The 12,705-nt window shown below is 29.1% G+C and overlaps 1 protein-coding gene across 3 annotated transcripts in view; it reads right to left on the bottom strand.

The window, feature by feature from the left end:
* The window catches only part of LOC123299310 (protein goliath-like), a 69,855-nt gene that overhangs the window by 39,901 nt on the left and 17,249 nt on the right, over positions 1 to 12,705 (bottom strand). For all 3 annotated transcript variants that reach the window (XM_044881671.1, XM_044881672.1, XR_006535311.1), the window contains exons 2-3: positions 8,866 to 9,001; positions 4,310 to 4,427 (exon numbers count right to left, since the gene is read on the bottom strand). In XM_044881671.1, coding sequence (XP_044737606.1) covers positions 4,310 to 4,427; positions 8,866 to 9,001 — 254 coding nt within the window. The remainder of the gene's footprint in view (positions 1 to 4,309; positions 4,428 to 8,865; positions 9,002 to 12,705) is intronic.

Raw genomic sequence — 12,705 nt, 5'->3', positions numbered from 1 at the left:
ACGGATGGAGAATTCATTGTCCTCCATACAGGCCCTACAAGTGGGATCATTGGATATCCTCCCATTATGAAGGTGGCAGTTTAATCTAGAGAGTCTTCACATCCCGTCACCCGTCTCAACTGTGTTCTAGTGAGTTTTAATCGAGTAGGTACAACAAATATCTAAAGTGCGACTATGCATAGCTTAGCTTGTCCCATGCTCTGCGCCAAGTCTCAGTAGTCATAGCCACGCCTTAATTCACCCGTAGCCACTCCTTGATTCAGTGAATTACGAAGAAAAAACATGATGTTCGACATTCGAAAAAAACTTGATATTTGATGTTCTTTGTTTACAAAATGCAATTTTCAAGATGTCAACCGGCGGACACCTAGCTTTGTTGATCGTCGGGAAAATTCACCATTTTCTTATTTAAAAATCGTTCTCAGCGAATTTTCATCAATTTTAAGCTTGTCGAAATTAAACAATTTCCAATTAATCTAAAGTCCCGGATATAAAACTTTTCGAAGTTATTTTGAAATGACTGTCAAATACTACGCCTGGTCCTAGTCCCACTATAATGGTGCTTTTTATAAAATTTATTTTTATTCACTGAAGTGGGTGGGAGACGAACTTGTTTGTGTTTTTTTTAAACAATGAAACAAATTTAAGGGTCAATTCACAATATGATCTTGTGCCAACAAGTTCTACAAAATAATTTATTACCTATGCAAATTTTTTTAGTTTGTTTATCAATTTTATGCGATTAATTCAACAGTAATTCTTTTTACTAGCCAATTTTATAGGCCGCTATTAGAAAGTACGAAGTATACGTTAACAAAACGAATGGGGGTGTGGTCCTTCAATGCACTCTAGCATGTTTTTCTGCCACAACTCTGTCGCGAGATCTTCCTTATTACTTTATCAATTTCCATGATTTACCGCTCATTTTAAAGCTTATCGCGCTTAAGATACGCGGTCTAAAAATATACCGCTTAGAACAAATATGAAATTTAATTTTGTTCAGTATGTAATTTGTATATCATATTTGCAATAAAATTGCCTATAAATAAAAAGAAAATAAATTACTCTAGATATTTATCAATTATATATTATTTCCCTAGTCTGTTTTCAGCAACGGGTCGAGCTAGTTTAATCATAATACAAAAACTGAAAATTGGAGACATTTTACATCGATCTTAATAAACAGTTGTTTTGTTGTCAAAAATAACAGAACTCTAAAAAATACTACAGTATAATCTCGATAGTTAGAATTTCAAGAGAAATAGTGAAAATTTCGAGTTAACGAGTTTTCGACGAGAATACTTTATTGTATACAAAAATATTTTACTAACTTCAACTTACGGAGTCGAGGTTAATTGAAATTCCAGGTACCAAGTGCAAATATGCACTATAAATACTTCGTAGAGAAACAGTATTTTCTTCGAGTTACAGACGCTAAATAATTATTTCAAAATACCATGTATGACGTTCAGCGGAAGAGAATCGCAATTTTTTCTTTATCGAGTTTCTACTGTATTCACAAGAAAACATGCTTCTATAGCATGGTAGAAAGTGAATATTTTCTTGGTTCAAGAAAATTTTAACCCAGTAATATATATTTATTTTCCTTGAATTAAGTATTGAGATGGTTGACTATTTACTTTTTATAAGAACATTATTTATTTTTATTTTTAACCCCCAAAAATTATTTTTAACCCCCGACACAAAAAGTGGGATGTTATAAGTTTGACCACTATGCCTACGTGTTCGGTTTTTTTTTTGTTTGAAAGATAATTGGATAAAGTGTTTTTAGTGTGTCCTTTCGACCTTATTTTAACAACGTTTCTATTATTACACTTCAAAGATTTCAAAACATGAGATTAATAAATACAATACAAATAACATATCTTGTAAATTTTTCATTGAAATAAATCTCCTCATAAAAATAACTGTTCTGATGCTGTCGGTTGGATCACTATTCGGATAAAATGAATGCCTAAGAAAATAAAATATAATTTTTTCAAGTATCTAGACTTGTATTGTGTTATGTTTAATGCCAATAATACAATAATAAAAATATTAAAAATTATATGATAAGGAATTTTCATAAAGGTTTGTTATATTCTTTTTTTTTTTATTATGAAAATAAAAAATATCCCATTGTTTTCATAAAACTTTTCATTGTATCTGTTCTGTATGACTTAAGCTATTCATGATTGAGGATTTGTTTTATGTTGGATAATAATGTTTTGAAAAACAGTGGCGAATTTTCTAATGTTATTTTATTAAAACTTTTATAAAATCAAATACGCAATCATAGAAGCGAATTACTTAACTACTAATAAATGACTTTTATAGGTAATTTTGAGATAGGAACAAAAATCTGATTTATTTAATAATTCAATATATAGTTTTTGAATTATCACCCAAAATTCTGAACGAAAAGCATTTAATTCGAAACAAATTTCGAGATATTTCGAAAAATATTAATTCAATCGTTTACATTTTCATATTTTTTTGGGTATTTATTACCCCATTTTTATGATAACATCCCTTGTATACACGATTTAAGGCTATATTTCAGAAACTACAAGTCCATTTGCCAAATCTACCCGATATTTAAATTTTTCGGCCAAAAATTACTTTAGAAAATTGATTTTATCCAAATGGGAGACAAAACATTTTATATTAATGAAATTCGCCACTGTTGAACAAATGATAATTAAAGTAATACAAAAAGAAAAACCTAAGTATTTAAATTACTTCTCTATTCAAAATCAAATTTTCAATTGTAATGGAAATTTTTGTTTAATTCATATGAGAGACGAAAAACTCGTATCACAAATTCTTGAAATTTTTCTATTTAATTAACTAAGTAAGAAAAAAAGGTCAAGCTTTTAATGTTCTAATAAGTAGAAAATAATTTTGGAGGAGTCACTCATTATGCATGACCGTTTAACAAATATGGTGGAAGCGATGAGAAAATTAGGCTTACCATATAAGAATGGATTGTTGAATATACATACATTGCAGGTTAAAAAATTTCGTCGGGTAGGAGCTGCGTAAAAAAGCTTGTAAAACAAGTAGGTAATAGTTATTTTTAAAATGATTTTATTAAAAATAAAATTCATTTATGTTTAAAAATTGTATTTAGTGATTTGAATGACCTTCAAGTGATTGGGTTATCGGTTTTATATTTCTAAAAAGTCAAACTGGGAGGGATCAAGTAAGTAATGCTTGTAGTGATAATAATGTGAGCACTAACCATACCTCAACTATTATGTTAAAAGAATGTATATTATTTAACATGATTTTAAAACAATTTGTTTATCGGTTTCATAATATTGAGAAAATAATATAATATCTGTAAAAAGACACGTTCGCAAAATTAGTAAACATATTCATTGAGCTAAAATTATTAAAACTACGCGACTCGTAAGAAAAATATCCAAGAAGATGACTATAACAGACTAAGAAAAAAATACTAGATTAAAGTAGACGTATTTACTTGGTTTTGGATGTTCTAATACTAAGTAATTATTTCTTGAGTCAAGGCTTAATTAAGGTAGTTCCTCCGCGACAGTCCAGTCAAAAAGTTTTGGACTAATACTATCATTCAGCACATTAACTGTGCTATGACTATACCATATATTATTTTCACAAGACTGTAGTTCCTTACTACTGTATCTCCTATACGTATAAACACACACACTATGATATATACCTTTACCATTAGTCTTTATATCCTTTCCACAAAAAATCATCGCTAAATCGAGTTATTTATTTAAGTTTTTTATCGAAACTATATGGTAAATAATTTTTATTTTTTTTTATATATTTTCTAAATATAGTATTCTACATTATATTAGTTTTTCATAGAGATGGTGAACGTCATTCATTGATAAATAAATATAATATTTGTAAATTTGTGTATTTTTATACGCTTCTCCCATGTACACGTACAAATTGCGTCACTTTTAATTGCTAATATCTCATGTATGACATGGTAAATCATCTTCTAATTTTAACAGCATGTGTATTATGAATTAAATATTTTATATTCTGAGTTTTGAGAAATTCTTGAAATATCACTTTCGTGTAGGTACTACCTTAAAGCAAACATTTCCTTGAAACAAGACAATATAACTTTCTACCATTTTAAGAGTATTTTCTTTTAACTAGTACTTTTTGTACACTGTTGCATGATTTTCGAGATATGCCTGTTAATTTTAAGAAATCAAGAAAGTAAATTTTTTAATTTTCGATATCAAATAGAAACTGTGTAACAAATTATAAATATTTCCAAAATTAATTTGAAATAAATACTTACCGATAATTTATCCTTAGCATGAATATAACGGAATCGTTGAACGTAATAAAACACAAGCCAGGTCAATGATATTATCATTAGTACAATAAACGATATAGATACAAATAGTACCGATGTTCTGAAACAAACAAACAAACAAAAAAGTTAGTTTTCATTTAATATTAAGACAAAAAAAATTATTTTTGTGTTATTTATAACCGAAAAAATAGTATATTGTACAACAAGTGTCAATATTATGTTTTGTACACGAGTCTGAGTCACAATCCGCACGAGTTGTACACACAACACACTAAAACAAGTGAAAAAGAAAACAATTGACTAAGTTAATTATTGAAATACCATGAATGTCAGTGCTTGCATGATTTTTAACAAATTAGAAGAGTTTAAAAACCAACACTGAATTATGGCGGCCTACATTTGTTTTGCTTTTCGAAAGTTTTCTCTAGAATTTTTTTTCCTTTTTTGAGAATCTTTCCCAAGACTATTAGTTGAAGCTACCTACAAATTTTCAAGTACCTATCTTTCATAGTTTTGGAGAAAATGGACATCAAAGTTTGGGCCTAATTTACGCCCTAATGGATATGCATATATGAAATATATCAAGATATACTAAGTTTAGTCTCAAGTTTGTAACGTTTAAAAATATTTATGCTACGAATAAAATATTTTGGTTTAGGTGTTCATACAATCACTTTAGTAATCCAAGGGTAATTTTAGTGCGAAAAGTAATAAAAGTGCGGTAAGAAAGTACTTAGGCCACATTAGTAAAGAAAAAAAAGTTTTTTTGCTGCCTAACTGCGCTGTGTTCGCTGTGTGAGTGAAGTGAAGTCATTGATATAAAATATATCATTCACACTAACATGAAATACACAAAACACAAACTGAATGTTTCTTTTTTTTATTTTGTGGTTGGGGTCCTTGACCCTATTTGTATCTAAAAATAGTATACACACACTTGTCTTAATACAAAAAAATTATGTTACTCAATATTATTTAGTAGAGCATGATTTTGAAATTTTAATTTTGATTGTTTTTTATGCAAATTTTTTATTATAGGTTCGATATTGGCAAAGCCTCAAAATAGGTATCAAAAAATATTTTTTTTAATGAATCACTTTTTGTTTTCAGGGAATTGCAATTCATTCTGTCGATTTTTTTGTACTTCCAAAACTACATTTCGGTATTTCCTTTGCCGACTCTTCAGTCGACATGTTTATCATTTTTTATGTAAAGTACATGGATGGCCGAGATGGATGGATGACTCGGTATTTTTTGAGTTAAAAATACACAAATTTTATAACTAATATAAGAACCGTTTAAAATGTCTCCATCCAAATGTCAATTTGAATATCCCGGTAATGTACTTTATTTCGTTAACTACGATATACACCAATAGATGTCAGGAAGAGTCATATTTTGCAGTGTATGCTTAAGTTTTTCCTGAAAACATGGATAAAACGACGTTTTTTAAAAATGAAACCTAGCTAGACCGACTTTTCGAAGAATTGCTCGTTTAAATATATAAGATAAGATAACAAGATAAGAGACAAGAAAAGATATTAATAATTAAGAAAGAAACAAAAACTTTCGGCTTCAATACTTTAAAGCATCTCCCAAGCAAAAAAATAATATTGAGGAAAATTAAGTAATAATGCAATAAAATCTGGCTAAAATTCAAGAAAATATTTCGTTTTTATATATACCAACGGACCATAGATAAAGTTATCTTCAATTACGATAATATAAAAAAAAATGCCAGTAAGATATAATCAAAGAAAATTCTATGTTATGCACGTTTTTTGAGAAAGAAACAAATTGGAAAATGTGCAAGTCAGTAAAAATAAAACGAATGAATTTTCAAAAAAAAAAAAAGAACAACGAACAACGAGAGTAGTAAGTTTGTATAGAAACATCTAAAAATATACACGCCCGTTTGATTATTATTAATAAAATTGCTGAACCGAAAAATGATGAAAAGTGAAAAATGTAAAGAAAATTTATATATTTATATATAGGATAGTAGAACACATACATTTATAGAGAAACTATTATAGTATCGTTTTTTTTTTTTTTTTACGGAAGCGCCAATATTATAGTTTTTCTTTGCTTTTCCTTTTTAAATTTTTATTTTTGCTTCCTTGTAAAATGAATACAACAGATTAATTTTTTTTATTTTAAATTTTATACATCAAAAAGTTTTTATACCCCATGTTTTCTGTCTATACGGTGTTTCAAAATAATTTCTAAAGGATAATTTATAGAAAATTTAAATCTTTGAAGATTGAATTTAGCATGCATTTTAACACTTTCAAGTAATTAATAGCTTATGACTTTTTATAGATCCTTGTAAGAGTAAATTCGAAGACTAATATAGACCATATGCACAATAGTTCGAATAAAATTGGTTTAGTTTGATTAATAATTTGTGGATCAATAGCTGAATTAATTTTGTATAGTTTCGAAGCGTCTACCTGGTTATGTTCCTGCCAGAAACAAAGTTATTTCCTACCAAGCTGACCGATTTTCTCTATAGATTAACTAACAATATCTGGAAACGCTGGTAAGAGCAAAATTTGTGTATATTTATAATTCTTAAATATGTTATTTTCTCATGATTTCACAATAATTCAGTCAGTAGCCATGGATATTCTGAATGAGTCATGGATATGAAAATGCATAGTGTAATGGCTCGATACAACGTTGCCAAACTTTTGGGTTTAGAGCCAGTGTATTTTATGCAATATATAGTATAACATTTCGGCCATGCGGTTAAAAGCTCGTGGAAAATTATAGTGGCGATGTCGTGGAGCACTGGAAAAATTCCTCTATCATGTCTCATTGTAATGGAACAAAAACTCATAGCAGTTTTCACGAATCTGTTACTAATACAATTTTGGACTTCACCGCATTTCAAGATAAAATGGCTTTAATCATATATTCGCAAAACCATACTCTGCACATCGGATTGGAAAAAAAATGGTGGATTGTTACGACAGAGTGAGAAACCATTTCGCTCGAAATGCGGTGTTTAAACTATATTTATTTATTTTTGTTATTTTTCTCTCAAGAAATTAAAGAGAGATTTATAGGAGAGAGCACAAGAACTCTCGACTGTGACCAACCATTTGGGCGGTGACTGTGCAACTTTATGGAATTATCTCTATGAATGAAAGTGAATTTAGCATAAATTAGTAAAAGATTTTTGTACCATCTGGTTTGCTTAAATCTGATGCTATGCAAACTTTACCCAAACGCATTGTAACTGCTAAACACGAACTAATCCATTAAAATATTTGAAAAAACGAACTTAATTTTGCGAAAATGGTTTAATCGTAAATGAGGGCATTGAACTGGAATTTTATCTCGACATTTCACAAAAAAATAACCTAACGATAAAAGTAATTTTTTGTGATATCTTTTTCTCTTCAAAAGTAAGAAAAAAAAACATTAATTAAAAAAATTTTTTCAATTTCATTTCTATAAGAATTATTATATTGTATTCTTCTTATAATTAGTTTGTTAAACAACTTCTCAAGTACATAAAAATGTCGAAGAAAAAGTCCCAGACCAGACCAGAGCAGTAAGAAGCAGCAACAACAACAAAAACAACATACACATAAACATTTATGTACGCTTAAAAGAATGATAACGACGGGAAAAAAATTAATTTAGATAAGCGATGTTCGTCGTCTTTTTCTTGCATTGTATATGTATGTGTACATGCCATTTAGAAAAACTTATTTAACAGAAAAAAAATATTTAAAAAAAACAACAAAAGTTTAGCTTTTAAAAAGATAGTGGAAATAAATGGCAAATCAGTTTTTATAATAAAATTCTTTAGGGACAAATGTTTTTTTTGTAACATAATCAACTCTTAAATTATTCAAGATAAAAATTTTATACTAATCTCAGTTTCAAACCAACCTTAATGACTCAGTGGATTAGGTTAGTTTAGATTATGGGTTATATTGGCTGCCCACAAAGGACACACTTAGGCAATAGAGCCCATTGTGATACTATACATGTGTTTTACCACCTTTTCCGCTGATAATTTCATTTATTATCTCCTCAATTCCATAGGCTGAGTGCACCTCCTTCATGCATATATTATGCACTACACCAACCCATCACAACTATTAATTAAATTAATTTTTGTTGCAACGGCGGGAATCGAACCCACTACCCTGGGTATACAGCGAACGGAATGTATTACGGCTTAACCAACTGAGCTACCAAAGAAGTAACCAATTTGGTACGCGATATACCTTGGATAGCGGGTTCGATTCCAGACGTCATAACAAAAATTAATTTAATTTAATAGTTGTAATAGGCTGGCATAGTACATGGCATGAAATAGTTCCCAAAATAATATGGGCCCTATAACAGAGTACAATATGACTCAACCTAACTAGGTTTGGTTAAAAGGCGAGATCTTACTTGCAATAATAAAATGCTTTAGTCAAATTTAATAAAAATACTAATTATGTAGATCTTTACGAATTTAGATTATTTTGCTATGATAACAAAAAAAAAAATTGATTTTCTCGTATTCTTACCTGTTTATTGTAGGAAATGGCTTCAAGGTTTGTGGTGGACCAACAGTGATATTTAGACGAACACGTGATCCAGAATCAATTAAGCGTGCAATTTCTTCACCTTTCCATTTATAGGTAAATACTGCACTTATATTTCCTGAAACAAAAAGAAGACAATTTTTAGGATTTAACGAAGAAACAGATGGCAACTTTGAAGCAAAAGATTGCCACATGTAATGAGTAATTAGCCTTTTGAAATACATCGAAAACAGTGTGAAAAGAAAGGAATTATTCTGGTTGATTGAAGAATTATACAACTATCTTAAAAAAGCAACCTTTGGCTTCTTTTAGTCCGTAGCCAAAAACGGTTTCCGATGTATATGCACTACAGTATTGTTATGTAACAGTATCCTAGAAATATTAATCATTCTAATTTCTTATTAAAAAATAGTTATTAATTTTTATGTAACATGCATGTTTTTATAATTGATTCTAATTGAAAAAAAATTTTTTGAAGTGATAACAAGTGATGACGACATTATGATGGAATAGGACGAGGCGAAGTGAAAAGAGGTTAGGAGTGGATGAATGATTGTGATAATCATTTTCGAAAAAAAAAAATTTATATAAATAAATAAAGTAACCTCTTGTATAAAAAATATAATGTTATAGATAGCGCATTTAGTGATGATATAAACGACTCTATGGTCTCACAAACAGACAGATAGACAAACTAATAGACAACTCACTTATCTTTGGCCGGGTTTCTTTTTTATTTCCGTTAGATTAATAATATTATTCCAGTATGACAGAGTGTCCCTTGTTCATAGGATGCGAAAAATCGAATCGACAAATAGAAAAATGTTGTTGTACTAAAAAGTAGAAAATAAATTTTACATGAGTCACTCATATACAATTATTTGTACTCATCCGCCTAAATCCGAAATTCATCCGCCTAAAAATAAATTCTCGAAAACCTTCTTCAGCTATCGAAACTTCATAGAACAAAATCTTGCATATAAATTGGCAGTACATAGTCGGTGTGGTACTGAAATCGTGTTAGTGCGACTCCTGTTGTTCACACGACTAACTTCCCAGAGGGGAAAAACATTAAAAACAAGGTCTTCTTAGCCTTCATAGATAATTTTTCGAACATGTACTGCAGCTTATGCTGGAATGATCATTATCTCCATGGATATAAATAATGTGTTTTATCTACTTTTCAGATTCTGTCTATTCAGTTTTTTCCAGTTTTTTTATTACCATTAAAAAACGGCTCAACTAATTCTGCTGACTCAACTCTTTCAGTTCTTAAATACGCGATTACGCGTCGAATAAGCCCAATCACGTGTTAATGTCATAACTGGTTCGCGAGATAATCGAGGCGAAAGAATCCATTGAAAAGATTTGATTCAGATATTGCGGCCTTGAAACCGCGGAAATATGTAAAACTAGAGATTTTCCAAATCGGCCCCATTACATTGACTTCCTCTGGGAAGTTAATAAAAGGCCACCCAATCTTACTAACATTGTTTTATGAACATGAAAAATGTGGTAAATGTATTGTGAATTTTTGTGTGTACGAAACGATTTTTTAGTGTTGTATATTATTTTCGTTATATTTTCTTTTTCGTTTCGTTAATAAACTATAATTTTCTAAACGACTATCTTCTTTTTATATAATCCCAGCCAGCATCTCATGAATAATGTATATTGATTGGTTCAAGAAATATTATCACTATAAAGCTTTTATTGTGATTTTCTGTTAATATTATTTTTTGGAGACATATTTTATACCACAAATTCTTCTTTTATTCATTATTATTTTTGTGGAAAACGGAATTCAATAACTTGTGCTTTTTTTTTTGGTTGTACATTGTATTACACTTTTGTTTAAAACTGCTTTTTATTACTTGTCATGTGCTTGAGTAAGCTTTTACATTGTGTTTATAAAGATTTATCTGTATCATAAAATTCAGGAAATCAATATTCTTTGACCATCTCTATCAAGTTTTATTACATATTTACTTTTGTTTCTTTGAAATCAAGGTAATCTTTTTGGGTATACTTTTAAAAATTTTTTTCAATCTTTCTGATCTAATAGACGACATAAGGTCGATCTTCACGCACCTGATAACCAGATGAGATATTTGATGAGATGAAATTTTTTATGAAATTTTATTGATTTTTAGATACTCCTATCATAGTTTTTGTATCGAAAAGTGTTTCTGAATGTCTATTTTTAATTAAATTAATTTTAATCAATTTTTTCTTTTTTTGCATTAAAGCCTATACCATTATTTTCGTAGTTAAATTATCTTTCTTTAGTTACCAATTACGATTGGTTAACAAATCGGTGTAGCTACATAAACTTAACGACTGATAATAACAACAATTTTCTGTAACTCTGTAACCCAACATTAACTTGATACATACTCAGGACCGGGTTTACAGAAAGGATCGATCTTGAGTAATGGTAAAAAATGAGGCTCTTGAGTAATGGTAAAAAATGCTGCACTAAGTCTCCTCTGTAATTTCTAGTACAATAAAATACATAAACAATTTGAACTGAGAGAAAAATTCCACGCAAATGTTTATTATCGATGCAATATATGCTTAAGAATGTTTGGTTGAGAAAATGAGAAAGTGAAATTCAAAAGTATAAAATTTTTTTTATATCTTCAACATTTTTCTTCATCTGTAAGATCAACTTTACATGTACGTAGTAAAATATTTTGACCTTTCGATCAATTTGCTGCCCTCCTAGGGCCATGGGCCCTAAATGAAAATCCAGACCTGCACATACCTGCATTTTATTTTTCTGAAATGAACTTTTACAAATAAGTTTATATACCCAAAGGTTTCTTTGAAAAAGTGGTTAGCAAATCTTACTGTATATAAATTTTTCAGTTCCACAAAGGAAATTAATTTATGATAATTATAATAATTATAATATATTTCTTGAACAAATAATAAAACAAATCTTTTATTGATCAAGATTGGTTTTGATTTAATTAAATAGTAAATGAACTATTTAAGTTGATTTTCACTTAAATTTAATAAAAGCAGTCAATCATTTTAATATTTAATTTAATTGTAGTGTTTAGTTTATTAGATAGATGTAAAGATATATAGAATAGATATTCCAATTGCCTTTAAGCAAGCACATGACTTGTTAGTCTAAGAGCTGAAGTAACTTTTTTATGTAATAATCGTAACCACTTCCGAATAGCGTATATGTATACAATATACTGAATGTGATACTACCATATGAGGTTGATCGATGAAGTTGACACAACCGCACGGGTTGTGTGTATGAAAGTAATATACTGTCTAACCAATTTCAAATATTGTTTGTTGTTTTGAATAACATTAATATTATAACAAAATTCATATCTGCCAATAGGTTTATTTAAAAAAATAATAGATATCTTCAAGTCGGATTTGAACCAGCGGCATATGGATTACTTTTGATTTAATCATACAGCTTAGCCAACAACGCTACCGATACTTGTTTATTTCAAACTCTCAGTTACGGGTAACAACAATCTTCGTGAAATTGCCTCAATCACAAATGGACTAGACATGATAGATATGTTTTCGTACTAACCTAAATCTATATTTAAAGCAAACTTTATTGATAATACAAATATTTAGGTGTACTTGTTGAAATCGTTAGGCAATTGTTTGAAAGAATTTTTACTTTATTTCAATATGAAACGACCAACTTCGGAATGAGGTTGTCATTATTTTCATTTGTAGTAATTTTTCAGTGTAGTAATGAAACAATAGTCTTATCAAAATGACGCTCAGCTTCTAGACTATATATGTTCTTTAGTGTTCAGTCATCAATGTATAATG

The sequence above is a fragment of the Chrysoperla carnea genome, chromosome 4 (genome assembly GCF_905475395.1).
Source record: "Chrysoperla carnea chromosome 4, inChrCarn1.1, whole genome shotgun sequence".
Taxonomy (NCBI): Eukaryota; Metazoa; Arthropoda; class Insecta; order Neuroptera; family Chrysopidae; genus Chrysoperla; species Chrysoperla carnea.
Note: the sequence above shows the minus strand (reverse complement) of the source record. Positions and strands in the feature narration are given on the sequence as shown.